Below are 26,352 nucleotides of genomic sequence, written 5' to 3' on the forward strand. Positions count from 1 at the left end.
TGGGGTAGCATGCAAGAGTTCTTATTAATCTATTTTATGGAATTTGGCTAAACTCTTAAATCTTGGATTAAAAGAAACAGCGTTTTAAGCTCAACGTTTCTCAGGATTAGAGAATAACAAAAACCCAACAGAACCCCAATCTGTATTCTCTATAGCCTATTTTCTGTACTGTGAGCACTTGCAGTATTTTTTCCCCTGTTCTAAAGCTCTACAATCCTTGGAGTAGAATTGTGAACATTATCACCAATTGGGTCAAACTCAGTATTTTTTCATGGAATGGAAGAAGAGTGTGCAATAAATAAAAATCAACTTGGTTTAAAAAAAAAAACTCTTAGATATTTTGAAGATGACTAAGAATGACTAAGTTTATATCTTCCCAGGGATAATATTACAATCATTTCATTGAAAAGATTCCCCCACAAAATAAAAGCCAAAAAAAAAAGATTTTTCAAATAATTATAAACATTTGTTTTCTTTGAAGTGCTGGCAATTTTTATACTGCATCTTAAGATGATAAAGAGCAAGACAGAAAGAATACAGTGCCTGGTATTCTCGTTACAATTCTGACATCGCTGGAGGTAAGGAAGCCACCCGCAGGATGATTTCTATTGCTCTTCCAAGGCTAAAATTTTATGAAAAGGCTGGCCTGAGAATGAGGAGCAAATCCTGGGATGTGCAGCAACTTGCTTCAGAAGTCAGCTTGAGACAATCTGGGATTTTCAGATGGGACACTTCTTTCCCCTAAGATTCTGAAATAGAGCCTAAAGGCCCTGAATTAAGTTTCTTCCAAACAACCACCTCAGTATGTTGCTGTTGTTGTTGTGTGTGTGTGTGCCTGTGCATGCACACCCATGCCCAGCAATCATTTTCTGATATCCTGGCTTGTGCTTACATGAAATTGGGACCTTGCAAATAAAGCAGTAACGTGAACCACTGTGTGTGGGGTGTGTGTGTGTGTGTGTGTGCGTGCACGCGTGTATGCATGTGCACAGCCATACCCAGCAATCATTCCATGATATCCTGGCTTGTGCTTACATGCAATTGGGACCTTGCAAATAAAGCAGTAACGTGAACCACTGTGTGTGTGGGGTGTGTGTGTGTGTGTGTGCACGTGCACGCGTGCATGCATGTGCACAGCCATACCCAGCAATCATTTCATGATATCCTGGCTTGTGCTTACATGCAATTGGGACCTTGCAAATAAAGCAGTAACATGAACCTTTTTTTTTTTCATGGCTAGCCAATTCTGCATTGTCCAGACCAATTGAAAAGAAAGACAGCTTATGCTAATTGTGACTTAACATCAGTCAATTCAGTCGATGGCTAATTTCCAAATTCTGTTTGAGCCATCCAGCCTGCTTAAATGCTAGTTTGTGTTATTTTTACCATAGTTGCTAACAAGTGGCACATTAACTGAATCCAGTTCCACTTCCTCTACCCTCCCTATTTGTGGCAGACAAGATGGGTACTCAGGAGCACTGAAAAGCTCCCAAGTCCAGCAGAAGAAGTGGAGGAAGAAAGGGTAGTTTTAAGAAACACACTTGAACAACTGCACACTGGAAGGCTCTGCTCAGTCATTATGAATTCTCTAGACCCATTTCTTGGTAATTCCTTCCCTCTTCTTTGCTCAGGGAAGTGTGGATGGAGCTCAGGGTGAATGGTCAAAAGTGCTGGGACCTTCCTTTTGCGGCCTTCTCCTCTTTGGGGCCTAGGAGCCTCAGGGAAGATCCTGGGGTAACCAGGCCTCAGCCTTGAAAAGCGGAAAAACTGGGGCCCTAAATCCAGAGGAAGTTGTGTGAAGGTGAAGGTTGGGGACGTAAGGGAACAAGGAGAAAACAGGGATCAGCAGGCATGAGGACAAGCTCCCAAGAGCTGGTGGGCTGGCAAAGGAGTTGGCTGTGCAGGTGTTTGCTGCACTGAGAATGGGAGGGGGCATCCTCGATTCAGCCATCCCACCAACTCCCTGGGTAACCTATAGGCAAACTGCCCATTTTCTTACTTTGGATGAATTTACCAACTCATTTTCTGATTCTACAGAAGACACTGAGAACAAGGGTGAGAATTCTCAGGTATAAGTAGTAATCATCATCTTGCCAGGGCTCCTAGATAATAGCTCTTTCTTAAAAATTTCCCCCAACAGGTAGAAAACTTTACTGTGATGGTAGAAACAATCATACAAAAGAAATTAATCAACTTTATCCAACGCATTTCATCTCTTCTGTCACCTTCAGCCACTACATAACTAATGACAAGTTGGATGTCTAAAGGTCATTGGCATCCCCTAAAACTCTATATTTAGGTGCAGGGAGGGCCTTGAATACTGCCAACCCACGAGAAAGTTGATTTGTAGATAATGACAACATCAATCAACTCCAACGTCTATTAATGGTTCCTTTATAATTTTAATATGCCTGACTGAGATACTACCAGGAAATTCCTGGAGAAACACAGCCTCTGAACCACAGCCAGCCACATAAGAGCAGAGGCATGGAGGTCAAGAATGGCTGAAGTCCCACCCCAACCCCAAGTCACACTGTCTGCAAACAGGCCAAGGCAGAATTTACTGTCGATCCCCGGTTTGTGCAGATAAGTGGGTACCAAGAAAGGAAAAGGACTTACATTGAAAATTAAGAGTGCATCTTGATTATTAGGGATCAGCTGGTCCAATGTGAGGACTATCAAGGCCTCACCACAATGCTTCCCTTTTGTGTCAATTCATATAGGTCAAAAATCTCCCCAAGACAAAGAAAGAAGGGTCCCTCATACAGATGAGTGCAGGTCCACTGAGCTACACTCTGCTGAGTGGGTCAGGTGAATCCCACATAGCACATCACCTTGCACAAGTGCTTCCATGTCCCTGCCGAGAGGAGGGGCTCTCCATGACTCCATGGTGAGCTGTGTGCACCAGAGGCAAGGAGAAGACAGCCAGCCAGTGGTACAGCTGATCATTTATACAGCTTTGGTGCGGCCATCAAGAAGTCATCCTGATACTTCAACATTCCTCCATTTTCCATTTTGTTTTATTTTATTTTATTTATTTTTGCAAGCTGTTGAGGATTTATTGTGTCCAGGGAAGGGCCTGGCCAGTGCCTGGCTTGGGCTGTCCTGCCCTCCCCAGCCAAGACCCCTCCATTTTCCATTTTAAACAGCATCCCCATCCTTACCAAAAACTTCTGCATTGGCAACCAGGAGGTTCAGATCTACACTTAGTATTCCATGATGATTGCCTTTTCCTCCTAGACCTACAAAGGAGTTTACACAATGCCTGGCACTCACTAGCATTCAATGAATCTTTTCATCATCTACTTCTTGGTAATATTACCCAATATTAACCACTATCCACAATAGCTGTTTTTAATCTTCTGCTTTACTTTGTGTCAACTATCTAGTCTAATAAGTATTTAAGTATTGAAGCTACCTCAAAGGCTTCTTTAAAGAAGAAATACAATGAAAAAAAAAGTATACCTGACTGACTGAAACACACACACGTATATGTACATTAAGAAACCTGCAGGTGCAGGGGGAAAAATGAAACATGCACAAGACTCTTCGTAGAAGCACTGATCCTATTAGCCCCAAACGGGAAACAACTCACATGCCCAACACAAGCAGAATGGATCAATATATCAGAGGACAGTCATAAAATGAAATACCTCACAGCAATGAAAAACACTGCTATGTGAAAAAATATGGGTGAATGGTTCAAATATAAAGTTAGACAAAAGAAGTTAAACATTAGAGAGTACATAGTGTATGATTCCATGTATATAAATTTCAAAAAGGGGCCAGACTAATGATTGCGACCGAAGTCAGGAGAGGGCTGCCCTGGGTGGGGGTGCTGGCCCGGAGAGGGTACGGGAGAGTGTGTAGGGCTCCATTAGTGTCCTTTCCTCACCAAATGCTACTTACATGGATATGCTAACTTGGTGGAAGCTCATCAAATTTCACACTTTTAATTTATTTTTCTCTATGTATGGTGTGTCATCAAAAAAAGCTTACTCTAAAATATAAGTAAACAGAAGCTGATACAATTCTTCACAGAAACACTCAGAAGAAAAGGAAGCCAGGAAGCCTGTGACAGGTGATCCCTCTTCTCATTCCATCCAGGATTTTCCACATTGTATTTCCTTTCAAATTCAAGATGGGCAGAATGAGCATCCTGTATCCATTTCACATTCAGGTCACTGTGACCATGGGTGGAGCTTCCTGGCAGGGCTTGTTTTTCAGTTATGTTCCACTATGACCAATCTTCTGAATGGTCCTTGTGATTTTCTGGAGCTAGAAGGATCTCTGCCATCTAAATTTTGCTTGACACTTACACTTCTCATAAGAGACTGTGGGGAAGGAGACTGTCAGCCAAAACAAGGTTTGCACATTATATACAGATCCCCTTTCCCACCTCCAAACCAGCATAACTGAATGGTGAAAATATGCTTTCTGCTGATGTGGATGGGTCAGAGTACTGCCTTGGTAAGAAGAGAACCTCCAAACAAGAATAACTCCCACAGCTGTTCCCTCTTTACTAATATTCTAAGAAGTAGAGTGAACACAAAAAATTACAAAGCTAAAAACTGATGGTGATAAATGAAGGCATAGGCTTCATGTGGAAATGAATGAAATACAGAACAGAATCACAGCAGAAAAAAGTCAAAACCTAAAATTGGTTACAAAATTGACAAACTTTTAGTTCGACTGACTCTAAAAAAGAGAAAAAAAGACTTAAATTACTAAAATGAGAAATGAAAGACAGAACGTGACAACAAACCTTGCAGAAATAAAAAAAAAATTATAAAGGAATGCTATGAACAACTGTACAAAAGCAAATTAGGTAATTTAGATGAAGCAGACACATTTCTAGAAAGATGAAAACTATTCAAACTGATTCAAGAAGAAATGGAAAATACAAATAGACCTATCACAAGTAAAGAGATTGAATTAGTATTTTTAAAAAACTTCCTACAAAGAAAGTCTAGGTCCAGATGGCTTAACCGGTGAAGTCCACCAAACATTTAAAGGATTAATACCAATCCTCCACAAACTCTTTCAAAAAGAAGAGGAGGGAATAATCTCCAACTCATTTTATAAGGCCAATAATACTCTAATAGCAAAACCAGACAAAGACATCACAAGAAAACTGCAGAATAGTATCTTTTATAAACATAGATGTAAAAACCTTTAACAAAATACCAGCAAATAGAACCCAGCAATAAATAAAAAGGAGTATACACCATGACTTGGACAGGGATGTAGGTTGGCTTAATGTGTGAAAATCAATTAATGTGATACACCACAGCATTAGAATAAAGGACAAAACCCACATTATCATTTCAATTGATGCAGAAAAAGCAGTTGACAAAATTCAACACTCATTAATAATAAAAACAACAAACTGAGGCAGGAGAATTGCTTTAACCTGGGACGCGGCGGTTGCAGTGAGCTGAGATTGTGCCACTGCACTCCGACCTGGCGCCTGGCAATAGAGTGAGACTCTGTCTCAAACAACAACAACAACAACAAACTAGAAATAGGAAGCCCTTGTCTTAACTTGATGAAGGGCAGCTACGAAAGCCCATAGTGAACACCGTACTCTATGAAAGACTAGATAATTTCCCCCGTCTGAGATCAGGAATGAGACAGGATGTCCATGCTTGCCACTTCTATTCAACATTGTACAGGAAGTTCTAGCCAGGGCAATTAAGGAAGAAAATAAAATAAAATGCACCTAGGTTAGAAAGGAAAAAGTAAAACCATCTCTATTAGTATTCATAGGTGACACAATCTTGTATATAGAAAATCCTAAGGAAACTAAAAAAACTATTAGGACCAATAAACAAGTTTAGCAAGGTTACAGTATACAAGATCAATTTCAAAATCTGTTGTATTTCCATATACTTGCAATGAACAATCCAAAAATGAAATTAAGAAACAATTGTATTTGTAATAGCATCAAAAAGAATAGCACATTTGCATGCACATGTGTGCGTGTGTGCACACACGCACACACACATTCAGGAATGAGTGTTACCAAAAGAAATACAAACTTTATATCCTGAAAAATACAAATCATTGTTGAAAGAAAATAAGACAACCTAAATAAATGGAAAGATATCTCATGTTCATGGATCAGAAGATTTAATATTTTTAAGATGGAAATATTCCTCAGATTAATCTAAAAATTCTATGCAATTCCTATTAAAATCTCAGCTGCCTATTTTTTTTTCAGAAATGGACAAACTAATTCTAAAATTCATATGGAAATTCAAGGGCTTGGGAGACAGAAGGGTGACAGCTAAGAGGTGCTGGGTTTATTTTGGGGGTAATACAAATGTTCCAATCATGGCAATAGATGTACAACTATGCAAGTATATTAAAAAATCCACTGAAGTGCACATTTTCAATAGATGAATTATATAACTTCTGAATTATGTCTCAATAAAACAGTTTTTTAAAAAGCTGATCACGTGTATCCATGTGAACTCAAACCTGTGACTCAGTCGCCAGTGCTACTATGGGAATGCTCCCTTTAATGACTGCATTTTCTGGAGCTGCATTTTGCTTCTATATTCTCCTTGTACAGATGGGAAAGCTGACATTAGCAAAGTGACAAAATCTGAGTGGTTCAGGAAATGGAGAAACCAGCACTGTGAGCATCTCTGCCTTCGAGGGGTAAGGCCATACTGGGTGGCACCCAAAGAGACACAGAACTCCCACCATGTGTCAAACCGGACTCGGGAGGAAGAGGGTGAGAATGGAGTTCCTCAATGCACTTGACACCTTGGTTATTAAGAAGTATCTAAAGCAAGGGAAAACTCTAGAAAAATCTAAAATCTAAAAATCTAAAAATTCTTATGATATAAATGCCACTTAAAAATGAACCCCAAACCTGCTTCTAAATAGTTCATATTGAGGGGTCAGTGTTTTAGAAATGAGAGCATTGAAAATTGCTAGAACAGATGTTTTATGAATCCAGATAAAGACTGAAGAGTAAACACAGGCTGTGAATTAAGCAAACTCATGGTTCCACAAGGCTGTAGAAAAGGGGGATGAAAACGAAATTAAGATAAGCCTCGGGAAAAGCTAAGAATATGCTAACTCATGAGTCCACATAAGAAACGCAAACTTGAACAAGAAGGTGACAAGAGAGAGAAATGCAAGGGTCAACTTAAGAGGACTATTAAGAGGTGGCAACCCTGAAGAAATGCCGACTCCTCTGAAAGTACAACAATCATTTTCAGTTGTCTGAAATCTTGAGTTCCGGATGGAGAAAGCATCTATCTAGTCACGCCATCTCTATCAGTGCTTTCTCTGGGGCTTCAGAAGCAGCCACCTGCAGCCTCTCAGCTGTTTTTCTAATTTGAAAACATGGAAAAGGTCTTCAATATTTATTCATGTGTGTTCCTCTTTCCTTCACACGGAGATTCTGAAAGCCATCATGTCTTGTCCTTATAAAAACAGGCAAAGGCCAGCGCGGTGGCTCACCCCTGTAATCCCAACACTTTGGGAGGCCGAAGTGGGCATATCACCTGAGGTCAGGAGTTTGAGACCAGCCTGGCCAACATAGTGAAACCCTGTCTCTGCTAAAAATACAGACGTTGGCTGGGCGTGGTGGCTCACGCCTGTAATCCCAGCACTTTGGGAGGCCGAGCAGGCAAATCACAAGGTCAGGAGATCGAGACCATCCTGGCCAACATGGTGAAACCCTGTCTCTAATAAAATGCAAAAAATTACCTGGGCGTGGTGGCACACGCCTGTAGTCCCAGCTATTCGGGAGGCTGAGGCAGGGGAATCACTTGAACCTGGGAGGCAGAGGTTGCAGTGAGCCAAGATCGTGCCACGGTACTCCAGCCTGGCAATAGAGGGAGACTCCATCTCAAAAAATAAAATTAGCCAGGTGTGGTGGTGCACACCTGTAATCCCAGCTACCTGACAGGCTGAAGCAGGAGAATCACTTGAACCTGGGAGGTAGAGATTGTAGATTGCCCCACTGTACTCCAGCCTGGGTGACAGAGCGAGACTCCATCTCAAAAAAAAAAAATAAAAGAACAGGCAAAGATAAAGGCTTGAATGGGAGGCATTGAGAATGAGTCAACAACCATTCCTACCTCCCAGCCCTTCTCTTTGACTCGTCCTTCTCTGTCTGGCTTCCCCTGGCCTGGGGAAGGCTCATGCCAAGAGTGCAGTGACTCTCTGGCCCATTTTCCTCCAAGGTGATCAAGTCTCAAATTTAAAACTTAAAAAGATAAAGAAGTTCTAAAGAGATGTCACTTCCAATCACTTGCAAATATTTGATTCTCATTATTATATTGAGTTCTATTTAGAACAAGATTTTAAACAAAAGGATCAATGAATTGCTGAAGAAAAGAAACGTTAGATGGGTGAGATCAATGTTACATGGCTTACAGATAGCCTTATTTCTGATTGCTGTCTGATGCTGAGGTCTTATAATAAATGGAATGAAAATTCTAAAAACCAGTGGTGATGGCTGCAAATGGCACCCAAGCACTGAGATGAGAGCACGCTCCTACTTAAAATGTCCCTGCTAGTGCACAGATATTTGCCGAAGTTATGAAAAGCAATGAGGAATCTCTACTAAACTGGAAAACAAGACTTGTTCATTTGATTTTCTTCTAGGGAAAACATCTACTCTTGTACTTCTCATCATCCTTAAATTTTCCCAAGTTTCCCTCCCATCCTGTAATCTACAAGTGAGGACATCAACTTTCATACTTCTCTCCTGAGTAGACACGGGCTCTCCGAGTGAGAGTGTAGGTTTTTGTGTTTGCTCCTTTGCGGAGAGGATCGTCCAGAGGTGACTGGCACGGTGGATCCTCCAGAGGGTTCCAGTAGCTCTGCTCACACATACCCCGCAACAGGATCTCTGCCAGCTGCCTGGCTATTGTCTGGGAACATAAACGAGGAGAAGCATAGCCATGAATCTATTTTGTATTAGTCATTCTTTCATTCGGTCAGTCAGTCAATAAATATGTATATCATCATACTATGCTAAGCACTACTGCAAGGCTCATAATCAAAAATTTTTCTTTTATGATAACTTACCAGTTTGTGACAAAAAAAAGAAAATATGATTCACTAAGACGTTTGAAAACTTTAAACAAAAAAAGGTTCATGTACTTCAAATGCCACCCCATCTGTCACACTCTGGAATACCGAACATGCTTTATACCTGAAACAACTGGAACTTTTGGCTATGCTCTTTCCCAAAAGCCCTTATAAATAACAGGTGAGCTACAGATATTAGCATCACTAATGATGTGTGCTAAATCTCAAGCCTGGCAAAAAGCTGGTACTCAGCTTAAATAATGCTATCCCTGAAAAAATCATCCTCACTGGCAATCTGCCATCCACTGCAGACATTCAGGACATCTTCCTTCTTAAATGTACCAATGGCAGGTCCTACATGTCCCACCCCTGAGGACTCAGCACCTGTGTGTCTATTCTCAGCATCTGCTGGGCTCCTGGCCCAGAGGTTCTCACTGGCCTTGTGCAATAGGGAAGGCAAAGTGGGAACATGGTTCCAGGTCAAGAAAGACCTTTCTTCAAAGCTGGATGGGTATCTCCTTCTTCACAGTGAAAACCCAGACACATCTGGATCCTGTCCTCCAAGTTAGATTAATTTGCTTTCCCAAGCTTCTATAACCCCACTGCCTAAAACAGTACCATGTATAATGAATGTATGGAGGGGAAAGAATGTGTGGTATGTACTAAGAAGTGTTTTGTTGATTGATGCATGTCAGTTCACTTAGCTTATACTCTTCCAGTAATAAAGAGGAGGATAAGTAATTTAAAAAAATCCCTCTGAAAACAGAAGCACTACATCCCAGGATAGTCTACTCTACCCAGCATCAGCCAAAGGTGCCACAATAAACCAGCATGGTTTTCTACCAGATTTCAGCATTCTTTGAAAGATGCAGACAAAGAATGCTGATCTTCTGAGAAGGAGCCTTTTTTAAAAAATAAGTAAATGTTTCAGAAGAGAGCTCTGCTAAGCTTTCATCGATATGAAATCTCTTAAAACACCATAAGGAAAGTTAAACCCAACCAAATCACTAACATAGTGCTTTCTGATAACCACTGGGCAAAGGCAGATTTTCTTGATTATTTCCAAATAAGACCCATTGGCATTAAGTGTCTATAAAAATGTGAAATTAAATGCACTCTGATCATCCCCAACTGAACAATCTATAAAGATCTCATAAGAACACAATTTTCAGGACCTAAACAGCTCCTGAACTGTTTTCTTAAACCTTCCATTATAGTTTCATTTTGATCTCACTGCAGTCATATAAGCTAATGACTTTTGCTGAAAACTTCAACTGGAAAAAAATAACTTCCACTCACTATAGCTAAGAAATAAATGTTAAAAAGAAAAAAAATGAACAAGGAACTTCATTTTCTGAATCTATCTGCCATGGAGAGGAATTTTAAAGTTGTAAAAATTTCTGCCCTAAACAGTTTGTTTGTTCACTATTAGATAACTCATGCTAGGTCTCATTTTCCCTCAGGGTATTAACGTTCCCAAAAGATTTTTTTTTTAATGGGGTTTTGATGTGATTGTATGTTTTAAAGATATCACTTCATCAGTGCACTACCTATTAAGAAGGCCATTTGGCTATGTCCACTGAAAGCGCAAATGAAGTCCAGAAAAAACAGTAAGTATAAAAAATTACCAGCAAGATCGCCAACATCTAGCACACCTTTTACTTTTTATACTGAACCTACATTTAGCCTGTGGTTTAAATGCTTCAAATTATTGGTAACTATAAAATAAATTCAGAATCAAAGGAGAGTAAGGTAGGAAGTGGGCCTGAAATAAGACCTGGATGTTTATGTACAAATTTTTTGCCGTGTGTGTGTGTGTGTGTGTGTATGTGTTTTAAAACTTGTGGTGAAATTCACATAACATAAAAGCCACCATTTTAATAAAGTCTACAATCCCAACAGCATTCAAGAACTCACAATATTGTGCAAACATTAACACTACTTAGTTCCAGAACATTTTCATCACCCCAGAAGGAAACCCTATATCCTTTAAGCAATCACTCCCCATTTCCCCTCCCTCCCAGACTCTGGGAACAACTAATATGCCTTCTAGCTCTATGGACTTGCTTACTTTGGACATCTCATATAAATAAAAGTATGTGATATGGGTCTTTCTGTGACCGGCTTCCGTTACTTACCGTAAAGTTTCCAAGGTTCATCCACATCGTTGCGTGTGTGTCAGCACCTCGTTCTTTTTTATGGCTGAATGATATGCCATTGCAGGGATATACCACATTTTGTTTACCCATTCATCAGTTTTAGATATGTGAACTGTTTCCAACTTTTGGCTATCATAAATAATGCTGCTATGAACATCATGTACAAGTTTTTGTTTGTACACCTGTGTTTGTTTGTCTGTTTTGAAACAGGGTCTCACTCTGTCACCCAGGCTGGAGTGTAGCGGTACAATTATAGCTCACTGCAGAACACCGATTTTTAATTATTTGGAGTATATACCTAAGAGTGGAACTGTTGTAAATATACTTTTAAATCTTTCTCTGCTATGGTCTCACACCAGATAAAGTTTACAAAGCAATTTTTACATCTCACAAGAATATTATAAATTTACAATTATCAGCTAATCTAAAAACAAATTATAGTCATTAAGGCTGATGGAAACACTGTCTTATGAGTGTCATTAGCTGTAGAAACTTTCTAACGTCCAGTGTAAATCAAGAAACAAGTTAGAGTCAACAATATGAAAAATGCTCCAAATTTAAGAGATTTTGAAAGACTGGCTTTAAAAACAATCACAAAAACACCTGCCAATTCAGTCAGTTACTTCACTGTGCTTCCAAATCTTGGAAGAACCTGTTCGTATTGACCAGTTGGAAAGGTTTATGAAATACTGAGAGTAGGTAAATTTGAGAAAAAGACAGCTGGCAACAATTATTATCCATATTCTTGTAGGTTCTTTTGCCTTGAAGAATCCTAAAAATGGAAATATTTTGTTTGAACTTCTTAAGGTGCCTATAAATCGCATCAACATATAAGTAAACTTTGAAGGCCAACTGAGCTCTTGGTGGTGGTGGTGGCAGGGTGTGTGTGTGTGTGCGCGCACGCGTGCGTGTGTGTGTATGTGTATGTGAGTGAAGCTGCCCATCCTGTCTCACCCCCATAATTCTAGGAAAGCCCAGCTTGGCCATCTGGCCCCATGAGTTGTGTGTCTACATCTTAAAACTCTGGAGATACCACAATGAAGTCTTTTCCTGTGACATGAATCTCTTAGCCTTGCCCAACTAAATTATCTCCCACAGCATTTAAAGGATTCATGATAAAGAGAGGACAAAAGCATGGGCGACAAAAGATAAATTGCAACCTCACATGAGGTTGCTGCATCAACTGTGACATGTGGCATTTGCTTAGTGTTTAATAAGCACCAGTCCTCCACTGAAACATCCACTGGCTATGGCTCTGGACGGCAAGTTATAGAGGTCTATCTAATGAACATCCCTAGATAGGAAAGTAAAAGGATTAAAAAGGAAAAGAAAGAATTCAAGTCAACAGGAGAGCCAAATTGCTAACCAACCGGTTAATTTAACTATGTTTTATAGTTCTCTTCCAAGTTTTATAGTTAATATAATTAGTCAAACAACTAGCACCCCTCAGGATCCAATCTACCTTATTCTATCTGGGTTTGGTATGAATCATAAGCATACACCAACCCCTCAACACCCTGGCAGCCAGGAAGGCCTACATTCTACCTGCCTTAACAGGTGCATTCTCACATTTCAGCAGAGAACGCTGCCAACAACACAGGAAAGAATGCTCAGAACCATTAGCCATCAGAGAAGTGCCAATCAAACCGCAATGGAATATGACTGCACTCCCACCAGGATGGTCACACCTAAAAAGATAATAACAACTGCTGGTGAGGGTGTGGAGAAATCGGAACCCTCATAACTGCTGGTGGGAATGTAATATGGTACAGCTGCTTTGGAAAACAGTCTGGCAGCACCTCAAATTGTTAAACACAGAGTTACCGTATGACCTAGAAATTCTACTTCTAAGTATACAGCCAGGAGAAAGAACTCCTATGTCCACACAAAAACTTGTACGTGAATGTTCATAGCAGCATTACTTGCAATTGCCCAAAAGTAGAAACAACCCGATGCCCATCAGCTGATGAATGGATAAACAAAATGCGATATACCCATACAATGGAATATTATTTGGCAATAAAAATGAAAGAAATACTGATCATGCTGTGACACAGAGGAGCCTTGAAAGCATTATGCTAAGTGAAGAAAGCCAGTCACAAAAAGACCACAAATTAGCCAGGTATGGTGATGCGCGCCTGTAGTCCCTGCTACTCGGAGGCTGGGGCAGGATGCAGTGAGCGGAGATTGTGCCACTGCACTCCAGCCTGGGCAACAGAGCAAGACTCCATCTCAAAACAAAAAAACAAAACCACAAATTGTGTCATTCCAGTTTCATGAAATGCCCCAAATAGGCAAATCTACAGAAACAGAAAGTATAAAGTCTACAGCCATGCCACCCTCAACGTGCCCGATCTCGTCTGATCGCGGAAGCTAAGCGGGGTTGGGCCTGGTTAGTACTTGGACGGGAGACCGCCTGGGAATAGCGGGTGCTGTAGGCTTATCAAAAAAAAAAAAAAAAACCAGAAAGTAAGTTCATGGTTGCCAGGGCCTAGAGGGAGGAGAAAATGGGGACTGACAACTAACAAGTATAGAGTTTCTTTTGTGGGCGATTAAGATTTCCTGGAGTTAAATATTAGTGATAGTCAAACAACTCTGTGAATATGTTAAAAGCTTTAAATGGGCAAACTGCTATTTATAGATTATAAACATATGTCACATATATATCCATTATGACACAGAAGTGAAAGGCTTGCTCAAGTTCACAAGCCCAGTGGCATATGTTTATAATACATGTCATATGTATTTATAATACATAAATGTAAAAAAGTATGAACGTGAATACCCCTGCTGGCCTCGGTCAAGTCACGGGTCACACTCACCATTCGCAGGTTTTGAGTCGTTCTCGTCTCAACTGCTCTGAGAAGCTCTCTAAATCTTCCAACTCCTCTTGTCAGGTTCCTGCATGCACACAGAATTTGATGGTTTTCATCCGGCAGGTATTAATGTTAAATATTGTATATGCATGTTTCAATGCATTTTGTCTGCATAAAAGCTATTGGCTAGATTTTAAGCAAACGATTACTCTGCACTTATCTAGCCGTCTTTGGTTAAATGAAAAATTTGACCTAAGATTGATGGCTTTTTTTGTTTTCTAACCCCTAGCACATTTTCTCTAAAAAATAAAAAACTGAAGATCAGTTGAGGCCAACAAATTAAAAAGCAAGATCCCTTAAGAAGAGTCTGTGTTCAAACTCTCAGTGGCTCTGTAGAGTGGGAATGAATTGTAGATTTTCATTTAAAAGGTGGGAGACAACACTGGGCAAAAGGGCCCGGGAATATGAGCAAGCCACTGTGTGCAACGTGGGCAAAGATAGAAACACGAAGATGAAAGGTACCACAGAACAGGAACTCTACCAAGCAATCACTCTGCATCTTTGAGAACATAAATTTATCAAAACCCAGGAAATGCCTCAAACCAACCCTCCTCCAAACCCCACACTGACAAAAAGAAGCAAAAGGTCAGAGGCCCCTTCTGAGAATGAGTGTGTGACAGCTGGAACCCGAGCTTCCTGAGTGTGAGCAGAGCCCATCTCATCTCACTGCCACTCACACCCCACAGGGACACATTTGGTGACACATCTCATTAAGGGACAAATAATTCTTCTGTAACATTCTGGTCAATATTTTGAATCCCCATTCGTCCTCTCTGAAAGCTGCGTCCAGCCTGTTCAGCTGGGAACGCCCCCCCAGCCAGTCTCTCTACATTCAGCGCTGCCACCACCTATGACATAACTAGGTGATATTTATAACCTGCTCATCAGAACATATCTCATCTTTCCAAAAAGCCACAGCGTGGGTCAGCCGGTGCAAACGTGTCAGCTAGCCTCTGCGGGCTGTGGCAGATGCTCGAGGTATTTGGCTCTCTTCTTGGATGACATTTTGAATCACGCGAAGGTATTAAATCAAGTGCATGTGGGTTCTGTAAGTTACAGGCCCTCATGAGGGCTATTAATTCGCATCTTATACCTACATGACTTCCCAGGGCTCTCATTCACAAGAATGGCCCCAGAACTTTAAGATACTGGCTTATTGGCATAGGTGCATAAATACTCCCATAGTCCTCTCACCCACACATATCAGATGATATCAGATCAGAAGCTTGATGGTGGCATAAAAAGAAAAGTTGCGCTCCAGACGCCAAGCAGCACTAAAAGAAACCTAACAGAGACGTGAATAAACCTGGGACATGCAATCTACTCTGCTTTCTCCTTCATTTGTTTTTATGGGATCCATGTTCACAGGCAACAAAGTACATTTGCTTTGGACTGAAGCTCAGTTCTCTTAAGTAACATGGAGGGAAGGAAATAGCTACAGTAAACAAGGGATGGAAATGGATATGGTAGTCGAACTTTGTTCCAGAATCACGGGTTAAACTCCTACTAGGTACAGAAGGAATGGTACTTGGAATTGTATGAAATAAGATGTGACTGAGGCAATGTAACTGGAGACCCTGGTTGTAGGGGCTGATTTACCAGGTAGAAATCAGGCCTCGAATAAGCAGTATCAAACCTAAATATTATAACCCAGGGAAGCCTACAAATAGGAACTGGCCATTCAGAATGTTTCCAGTGTCCTAGGAAACAGAATGAGCTACTTAGACAGTTACAGAGGCACAGAATTTTCCAGCTATAAATGATCCAACAGAATCTAGTCCATTATAACACAGAAGTAAAGGGCTCGTTCGAGTGAGAGAGTGAGCTGGGAGCTTTCGACCATTCTCTGCTACCTTCCTGCATACACAGAAGCCCTAAAACAGAAGTGTAACTCCAGAGAAAGGAACAAAATACGAATCCAAGAGTTCAGGTCTATGTTTTGCATCAATATGCAAATTACTTCATGTTTTTATAACATAAATTCTGTGTGCCCCAGTGATGATAGCTAATGAGATACTCCCACTCATGACTGGTCCAAAACTGGAAAGAAAATCCGCTGGTCCAGGTGAAGAAGTCCAGTGAATGTGGGTAAAAAGAGATCTATGACGGATAGAGAAATTCAATTCGCTGTTAAGGTGCAAGAGGGTTTCTGCCGCGCAGGACCGAGGCCCTCTGGTGGAGGAACGGAGGAAGTCTCCGGCCCTGAAGGAGGCCAGGCTGGATGAGGCAACACAGCCACTGGGTGCGTATTCCCAATTAAGCCTTCGAAGCAAATACAAGTTTTTCTCAAACTGTTTTTAGTTTATTCCTGGAGAGAGTTTAGGATTCAGAAGCAAATTCTTCCTCAAGCCGGGAAGAATCCTGCTTGTAAGCAAAGAAGCCACAGTAACCACAGAGCGGAGAAACCTGAAGCTATAGCCCACTGCAATGAATGTGGCACCCAGAAGGGTCCTCGCCCCACCGCAGATCAATCCGACAGCAGAGAGAGGTGAAACAGGCACATCTTAAGTGCCCAAATGCAAAACACAATTCTCAGGAAATCCAATGTCATCCAAACATGTTTAAATCACATCATTTTATTCAAGTAATCGCTTCCACTGTTGCCATGAGAGCAGAAAAAGAAAAGCGTTGAAGTACATGGATGATCAGAACAAAAGAAGGAAGTTAACTTGCAAGAATTCATTCCAAATGCTATGAGATAACCCAGTTTGAGAGTGGCAAGCAAAACCCACACGATTGCCTTTACATCTCCAAACTGTTTGTTTATTCTTAAAATGTTGAGATCAATTAAAAAATCTAGAAGGAACTGTTGCTTAAAACTCCACTTCAAAATGAAGAGAGCCAAGGAATCTCCCAATCTCCCTGTTTTTGAGGGTTTCCACAGACCGTTGACATTAGGTCATTTATTCCATGTCAACACCCTTGCCTGAGACAGTGCAATGATGTCAGAATTCATTATGGTAAACTATTCTCAAAACAAATGTTCCTGCCAGCATTCGCGCAGCAGGCACTCTGGCAAGCTGTCAGAACTTGGGGTTCATCTCCTGCACTTTGCTGCACAAGCTTCCTGAGCTGGGTGCATTTCCTTCCACGTGGAATGGTTCCCAACAGCTCAGCTGGGACCAAGGAGGAAAGGGCCTGCGGGTCCCCAGAACACCAGCTGCTCGTTCCACCTGACAGGCAGGCAAAGCTCTGCTTTCGCTCACCAATATCACGGTCCTCAGCCCATGACGGAGAGCTCAGGCCATGATCCCACAGCCTTGCTCTCATTCAAATCTTTGCTCTCCCGTTGGCAGGAAAGCCTACCACTTTTCATGGGGACAGAGTCTACTCGTCCCTTGACCTACTTCCATCCTTTCTTCTATCTTTTGCATCTGGTTTCATCCTCCTCCTGCTGAACCTCCTTCCAGGGCTTGTCTGCTGACTCGCCAGCACTTGACCCTCCCTTTTGACCCTCTATCCTGGCAACGGGCTCCCATTCCCCCGTGGGCCCCGTGGCAGCAACTCTCCAGGCTGGTCTCTGAAATGGACATTCTAACGTACGAGCTTATTGCGCCTGGTTTGTTCCTGTTCTACGACTCTGAACCACATTCTCGGCTCTTTAATGCTGCCATCTGTCCCTCTGTAATCAAACCAAGGGGGAAATGTAAATGGGAAGAAAGCCAGAGCGCCAAAATCAAAATGGAAAACCAAGTCTAGGAGAAACTTGGGGACTCGAGAATCGTTTCAGCTTGTGATGGGTGGTCACTTCAACGACAAGCTCAAAACGTTTCCTGTGGTTGTTGTTGTTTCTTCTGCTTTTATTTCTTGAGACTGGCGTGGGAAAAGACAATTCTTCCCTTTCACTTGTCCTTCGAAATTATCTTCAGACCTCAAAATCTGACCCGGGCACCAATACGCTTAAATTCAACATCACCTGTCATTGTCGTGCAAACTCAAAGTAGTGGTGTGAATAAAAGACTTTTTCTACTGGATGTCAGATTCCTGCGTAATGAGGAAAAGGCAGCCCTGTTAGAGTCTATTCAATATTTTTTTTCTCCTCTGTGGCTGAGAATTTTATAACTAAAAATCAAACACAACATGTCTGCCTTTCTCCGTGTTTTCGTCTCATCAACTAGCACTCCTGAAACGCTGAAGCAGCAGGTTACTTCAATTACTGAGCAATGTTTCACAGCAGGGGCCAGGTTGGTCCCTGGGGACACACTGCTGAGCAGGCGACACCATCCCTGACTCAGGGAGCTTAGATGGTTTCACATCGCCCACCAGAATGTAAGTGCCTCCAAGACAAAGACCTTGGCTTTATTCACCGACATAATCCAAGCCTCTGAAACAGAGCCTGGCATACAGGAAACACTCAACTAATATTTGGTGAATGAAAAAGGACCATCATGAGCCGAATGAACCAAGACTACAAAGGGATACATTCCCTCCTGTTTCTTGTCTCCTTTCTCACTGAGCACAGTCCAGCGGGCAGCAAGGCACTGCACTCTCAACTAGAATGGCCTTGTATGCCCGCGGGGGTTTCCTTGCAGCGTGGAGACCTGGGGGAGAAGTACTCCTGCAACAGTGACTGGTTGGGCCTAACAACTTCTAGTGAGCTCTGTGGATAAGGGAAATGTTCCTGCCTTTGTGTCTTCACACATGCTTCTCTGCCTTCAGGGTTAAGACCCAGGGCCGAGGCCAACCTAGATAACACTTCCCACATTTCCACACTGATTTTCATTGGAGTTTCTATCTGTTCACCAACCAAACTGCAATCATTGTGAGACAAAGGCCCCCTCCATACCCCCCACTCCTTGTTTCAGCTGCCTCGCAGGGCCAGCGAAGTACCTGTGACATTTAATAAGCTGGGCACCCCCAAAAGAAAGAAAAGAATGAGCACAATCTTATGTTCCCAGACCCCTGTCCCCGTCTCCTTGCTGAAAAGAGTCATCTTAGTTACAAAGGAGACAACTAGAGCAGGGACTTGGTGTACCATGAGATAGAGCCGATGATCACAGACATATACCCTTATGGTATGCACCTGGTTTTCCGGAGTGGTAAGTGTTGACAGTGACAATGTCATTCTGGACACTGTCAACACTTACCGTTCTGGAAAACCAGATACATAGTATGTATCTTCTAGGTCCATCACTTTTAGTTCTCAGGCTTCAGAATTTATGTCACCCTTAGCATCATCTATCTTAAAAAAGTCTGAAATCAAAACCAGATATCCAGATCTGGAAAGTAGGAGAAGAAAAGATATCCTTCACAGTCCAAAAGGACACCGTGGCCGGCTGTCAGGGAGCTGTTTTTCCCAGAACGGAGTCCAGCCTGCCCCTCTGTACACACTCTCCACCTCGTATCCAATGGCACACATTTGTGAAGACAGATGGCTTGCTGCAGTCAGGGGCCAGGGATCAAACCCACAACCTTGGCCTCGTTAGTGAAGGGCTCTCTCTGAGCCATGGAGCGAGCCAGCTGCAGCCTGGATATAGTGACGGAGGGTGCGGCAGTCATCCACGCCGGGATGTGAACAAGCAGGCGAGGCTTCCGGATGTCTCATCTCAAACCTAATGAGAGCTTCACTGGGCTTAGCAACATTTTTTGGACTACCTCAGTGACTGAGTCTTCCTCGTGACAAAAGCAGAGTCAATTATACATCTGGTCACCCGGCCAGGCGGCCAACAGTACAAGGAGTAGAGACTACGGCCTGGGCAGCAGAGGTGGCGCCAGAGACATAAAGTCAAAGAAGTCACAGAGAGCAGCTTCTTGGAGTTCATACTTAATGGGCCAGGACAGGAACACACAAACAAGTCCTTCCAACATGGCGCGCACAAGCCTATGAATGAAAGGTGGCCAAACCGCTCTGACAGCCCGGCCAGAAGAACAACTCGCCCTCCTGTCTCTTTCCACTCCCCTAAGCCCCGAGTCTCTAAGATATATGAAGTGTCGAAAGGCTTGCACCATCTCGCATCCTTCCTTTCAACCTCTGGGAATGAGTCAAAGAATATCAGTACTCATTCCAAAAGAAATACACACACACACACACACACACACACACAAACACACACACACTTATATATATGGAAAGAGAGAGAACATCCATACCTACTATGCACTAAGAAGTGAGGCAGTGAACGCCACAGTCAGCCAGTCAGCAGACATGATTCCTCATGAACTTGTATTTTAATGATATTCAGTTTAACCCTAACAGTATCCAAACATACTTGGACTCCTCAACCTAACAACGCTTAAACCAATCATCACTTATCTATCATATAAGGATGGTCCTTCAAAGTATTCACCCGGGAATCCATATGCTTATCTATATACCTGAACATAAAGAGACAAAACAGAGTCGTGGTCACAGACCCTGGAGCCAGACAGCGTGAGTTCGAGTCCAGGCTTTGCCATTTATTAATTGTCGACTTTGGGCAAGTGCCTGTGCCACCGTTTCCTTATAAAATGAAAATAACTGTACCCACCTTATTGCTTTGCTGTAAGAATCAAACTAGTCAATACATGTAGGAAGCACTTTTTAAGTATTTGCCATTATTACTTTTATTATCCTTAAACTCTACCATTGTTTGAAAAAAAAAAAAACTTTTGGAATTCTGGAATCCCTTTTCCAGTCAATTTACAGCACATGAAAAATCTGCTTTATTTCTTTGGAGTCAATTAATTTTGAAGGGAAAAAAGATATTCCCCAGTTTGATGCATTGATACTCTTTGCTATTTACTGAAAGTCTACCACGTCCCAGGAACTCCCCACATAATTCCCAGGTCTGGCTCACAATGACAAAAGACAACAATCCAAGTAAAAAACTCTTTCTCTGGGGCCCTGGGATCACCCTCCTGGGAAATGATGTGACATCTCCTAAGAGTACTGGTGCCCCTGGCAGGGGCAGGGGAGCAGTCTCCAGCCACGGCTTTGGGGCAGGGCATGGACAGATGACCGGGTGTCTGGCAGGTGAATCCTGATTGCTCCCTCACACTTAGCACAGTGAGCATGTGGAGACTGTTCTGAGTCCATCAAGAAAGGCCAGATCACACTAAAAAATGTGACCTCAAAAGTGAACCACTAAAGCACAATAAGCCCATAACACAAAGCTGGAGAGGAAAGTTTGCCACTTCCACTGGGAAGTGTCTGCTGCAGACCTGGCCTGAGCTGGAAGGCAAGCATGAGGGTGGGCTCCTCATTGGCCTGCTTCATGAGACAAGGCTCAATTAGCTACACAGAACACTGATGGGCACAGGCCAACAATATTCATTTTCAACAGTCCAGGAAAGTGTCGAAAAAAGACAATCTGGAAGGTAGAAATGTCCTGCTAAGAAAATGACTTCACTAATCAGTTCTGGGTGGCAAAGTCCCATAGGAAAAGGACTTCTGGCCATCCCATCCAACCAGTCAATTGGGCTGTGGAGAGGAAAAAAGGGCAGAAAGGGGGTCAAGGGGAGGAAAGTCCTTCCAAATGCACCACAAGCACCTGAGCTGGAAGTTCAAGTGCAAGGATAAGAGTGCAACGTTCACTTCCATTTCAATTAGCAGAAGACATGAGAACTGCGTTTCCAGCGCAACTCTGGGGACCACATTTCAAAGCTATGACAAGTGAGAAAAAATCCAAGGGGATCATTTGAAAGAAAGGGGAAAAAAAAAAGACAATTAAACGTGCAGGAGTCAGTTGGCCAAACAGTTTCAGAAGCCGAGCAGGTAGCAGAAGTGGGTGAAGAGAGACTGTGGGCCAACAGGCCTCCCAAGCCTACAGGCCTCCAGTTCGAAACCATAACACAGAAACTCAACAGGGAAGGGAGGATCTTCGCCGTTAAATTGGTAGATAAAAGCCTCCAATATTTTTCTTGGGGAAACCAAGCTGTGCTGCTCGGTTTGTGGCAGCATGGTGCCGGACGGGATTCTCACACGTTCTCATGAGTGGGTCAGATAACCCGTCTGGGCCTGGGAAAGGCAAATCTGCTGGGGGGAGAAGACAAAAAGGGCAGAGGTTGAGGAGGCGCATGAGAAGAAGGACCGCAAGCGTGCGTGGAATGTGAGCCATCCGGTAACATGGTAGGAGAACGAGTACCAGATGCCAGGCATGCACCGAGATGGGGAAGGTCTGGGCAGCAGGCTTCGCCTTGTCTCTTCCTCATCTGCAAAATGGGACTCACACCTATTTCCCATGCTGAATGAGATGGCACCTGGAAAGCTCCTGAGCCAATGCTCAAAAACACGTGAATCCCCCTCCCTTTCCCCAACCAGCTGCTGCTTCTCACTACCCACCATCCGGTCCTTCATTCCACATACCAATATTTACTGGCTAAAAGCCAAAAGCAGCCACTGGTGTGATTGCGACCCTTCAGTTTAATAGAAAAATATGCAGAATCAGGACTGGTTTCTATTAGGTACTACACCAAACTCTTCTTCTCAATTGTAGTTTTATACCTGAGGAAACAGAGGCTTACAATTATCAGGGAACATGCCAATGATCACACAGCCCACAGCAGAAGAGCTGGGATTTGAACCCAGGCCCTATCTGATGCCAATGCTAAGAAAAGGTGAAGATGATCCCTGTCATGCAGAAGTCTGTAGTCACACTGGAAAATGTGACTACCTCCCATGACACAAAACAAAAGCATCCCAGGGACAGGAGAGCAGGCCGGGAAGGCTCCCAACAGCACAGGCCAACTGCAGTCTCTGTACCTAGACACATTTGGCTGCAAAGAAGGGGATGGGATCCCACTGGGAGTGGATGACAAAGGAATAGCAGAGGATTTATGCTGAGAGGTCAGAGCTTCACAGCAGAAACAGAACTCAGAAGAAAGATGGTGTTGGGGAAAAAGACTAACATTGATAAGATGGTGACAACACAGAAGAGGCTCTGACCACAAGTCAGCCTTCTAAAGTGAATTCTTTCATCACACAGCACCTCATTTTCATCACACAGTACCTCATTTTCATCGCACAGTACCTCATTTTCATCGCACAGTACCTCATTTTCATCACACAGTACCTCATTTTCATCGCACAGTACCTCATGTTCATCGCACAGTACCTCATTTTCATCACACAGTACCTCATTTTCATCAAACAGTACCTCATTTTCATCGCACAGTACCTCGTTTTCATCGCACAGCACCACATATGAATCACAGTACCTACCTCATTTTCATCACACAGTACCTCCACAGTACCTCATTTGCATAGCACAGTACCTCATTTTCATCACACAGTACCTCATTTACATCGCATAGTACTTCATTTATTTGGCTCTTTCTAGTCAGAGCTCACACTCACTGAGACAGGGAGCTCAGGTTTACCTTGGCTCTATCTATAGGGGGAAAAAAAAGCTTTGCTAAGCACTTTAGCAGAACAAACATGATCTGTGAGGAGAATATTTAATTTGCTCAGGGGAATAAGCTATTTTCAAGCCCCTCTAAGTTATCCAGAGGAGCTGCCATTTACTAATAAACCATTGACAAGTTAATTAAAATTATTCCACTCTCTCATCTAGAAAGTCCCCACAAGAGACTGGGCTCCTTCAGGACAGAGACTGGGTCCCTCCCACTAGAATAGAGTACGATCCAGCTGCACACCTACTCACGAGGCTGTCGTGAGGATGAAAGGCCATAGTCTCTGCCCAGGAAAGGTCAGCCATCAGCTTCTGAAATGCCACTAGCTGGTTCCATGCCATTCCCCAACCCATTATTCCAGATGGCTTGCCAACCAACTTAGTGACATCGGCAGGAATTTGTTACTTGCAACTGATAAGGAGGGAAACTGAGTCTCAGAGAGAGAAGGGGGGAGTCTGACCCAACAGCTCTGGGAGGAGCTGAGCCAGGACCTGACTCCCAGTCTCTAGGTTCCCATATAACAATTATATGGCTTAGAAGACTATTAGAAGGCACACACCCTTGTAACCAACACCAGAAAAAGGTAAAGACACCTCATCCCAATGAACAGCCCCCTCAATCTATAAGTAATAGCTACTCTGACTTTTCTGGTTAATTGCTTCATTACTCACGTATGCGTCCCTACACTACAGTCTCGTCTACTTTTCTTCACTTGATGATTCTTTAAAATCACTCTTACTTTACACATTCCCCCCACCTCTTTTTCTTACAACTTATCTGCTAGAGAATCAGAATTGTTCGGCCTATAGAGTTTCTCACTGGCTAGAAAACTGCACACGCTACAGTTTAACACATGCCTCTGTTCTCTGTATTTCCTGCAATTTGGCAGCTGGATCCGGAGGCTTGATCCTTTCAGGGCCGATCCCTTTGGCAAGACTTCAGCAGTGATGGGCTCTTGTTCTGACAATTAGCAGCCCTTGATGTCCAACACTTACAGCATCAATCTCCCAGGAGTTACTAAGAGGTGAGATTCTAATTTTTTCACTGCATCTTCACTTATTAGCTGGAATAATTTTTATAAGATGTTTCATCTAATGTTTGGCTTTCTAGTGGCTTAGTACACATAGTAAAATGCTTTATGTTTTCCATTTATTTGCTTAGTTTTCAAAATACTGAACTAGAACTCATGAACTTAAGCTTATTTGATTAGTCTATTGCAATTTTTTTACCCTTCTTGAAATTCAAACTGTCCTATAGTTGACCCGAGTCCTTTTAAAATGACCTAGAAATCTGTGAAAGTTTCTTTGCTATACGGATGTATGTAAAAGTGTTTCAGGAGCATCTTACACATGTCCTGCCCTAGAACTGGAATGAGGTTTCTTTTATTGAAATCTAACATTTCGAGATCAAAATCTAGGAGCTAGGGATGCTGCCTGCTAATGGTTCAGTCACCGTAGCCAGATCTCCTCTCTCTCTCTCACATACAAACACATACTCACATACATACATGAATATATGTGAATATATGCACATGCATGTACACACACACACATACATAGACACAAATACCTCAGATTTCATACTGCTATTTCCAATTTGATTACTCAAATTCAGGACTACAGTTTTTCCTAGACTACTTCTATCTTAAATCTGTTTTTGCCTTTCTCCCATAGCAAGAATCCTCATTCTCAAGGACACAGGGGATGATGGTATTAGAACGTTCCATAACTATTCAATTGCTTTATTCCATGTTATATGAGAAGTTGCAGAATGACACTAATAATACCATCATCAATTACTGTCGTGATCTGTTATCAGTGATCTTTGATATTACCATCATAATTGTTTGGGGACACCACAAACCAGCCCCACTGACCAGCCATTCCCCTGTCTCTCTCCCTTTCCTTGGGCTTCCCTATTCCCTGAGACACAATATTGAAATGAGGCCAATTAATAACCCTACAATGGCCTTTAAGCATTCAAGTGAAAGGAAGAGTTGCACATCTCTTACTTTAAATCAAAAGCTAGGAATAATTAAGATTAGTGAGGAAGGTATGGCGAAAGCCAAGATAGGTTGAAAGGTGGGCCCTTTGTACCAAACACTTAGCCAAGTTGAGAATGCAAAGGAAGAGTGCTTGAAGACAATTAAAAGTGCCTACTCCAGTGAACACACAAATGATAAAAATAAAACAATAAATAAAAATTAAAAAAGCAAAAGAGCCTTATTACTGATAGGGAAAAAGTTTGCATGGTCTGGATAGAAGATTAAACCAGCCTCAACATTCCCTTAAACCAAAGCCTAATCCAGAGCAAGGCCCTAATTCTCTTCAATTCTTTGAAGGCTAAGAGAGGTGAAGAAGGTGCAGAATTAAAGTTTAAAGCTAGCAGAAGCTGGTTTATGAGGTTTAAGGAAAGAAGTTGTTTCTATAACATAAAAGTGCAAGGCGAAGTGCTGATATAGAAGCTACAGAAGGTTATCCAGAAGATCTAGCTGAGATCATTAATGAAGGTGCCTACAGTAAACAACAGATTTTCAATGTAGGTGAAACAAGCTTCTATTGGAAGAAAATGCTATCTACAACTTTCATAGCTACAGAGAAGTCAATGCCTGGCTACAGAGCTTCAAAGGACAGGCTGACTCTCTTGCAGGAGCTAATACAACTGGTGACCGAGTTGAAGCCAATGCTCATTTACCATTTTGAAAATCCGAGGGCCCCTAAGAATTATGCTAAATTGACTCTGCCTGCGCTCTATAAATAGAACAATAAAGCCTGGACGACAGCACATCTGTTTACAGCATGGTTTGCTGAATATTTTAAGCCCACTCTTGAGATCCACTCAGAAGAAAAGATTCCTTTCCAAACGTTACTGCTCATTGACAATGTATCTGGTCACCCAAGAGCTTTTATGGAGATGTTTAAGGAGAT

General features: G+C 42.3%; 1 protein-coding gene and 1 pseudogene across 4 annotated transcripts in view; one reads left to right on the forward strand and one right to left on the reverse strand.

The window, feature by feature from the left end:
* The window catches only part of TTC7B (tetratricopeptide repeat domain 7B), a 268,355-nt gene that overhangs the window by 138,387 nt on the left and 103,616 nt on the right, over positions 1-26,352 (reverse strand). For all 4 annotated transcript variants that reach the window (XM_021675705.2, XM_021675701.2, XM_021675703.2 and 1 more), the window contains 2 exons: positions 14,042-14,120; positions 8,728-8,900 (listed from right to left, as the gene is read on the reverse strand). In XM_021675705.2, coding sequence (XP_021531380.1) covers positions 8,728-8,900; positions 14,042-14,120 — 252 coding nt within the window. The remainder of the gene's footprint in view (positions 1-8,727; positions 8,901-14,041; positions 14,121-26,352) is intronic.
* Positions 13,542-13,660, forward strand: LOC135274323 (5S ribosomal RNA; annotated as a pseudogene).

Source organism: Aotus nancymaae, unplaced genomic scaffold (genome assembly GCF_030222135.1).
Source record: "Aotus nancymaae isolate 86718 unplaced genomic scaffold, 86718_ANA_hifiasm-v0.15.2.pri h1tg000011l, whole genome shotgun sequence".
NCBI classification, from domain to species: Eukaryota; Metazoa; Chordata; class Mammalia; order Primates; family Aotidae; genus Aotus; species Aotus nancymaae.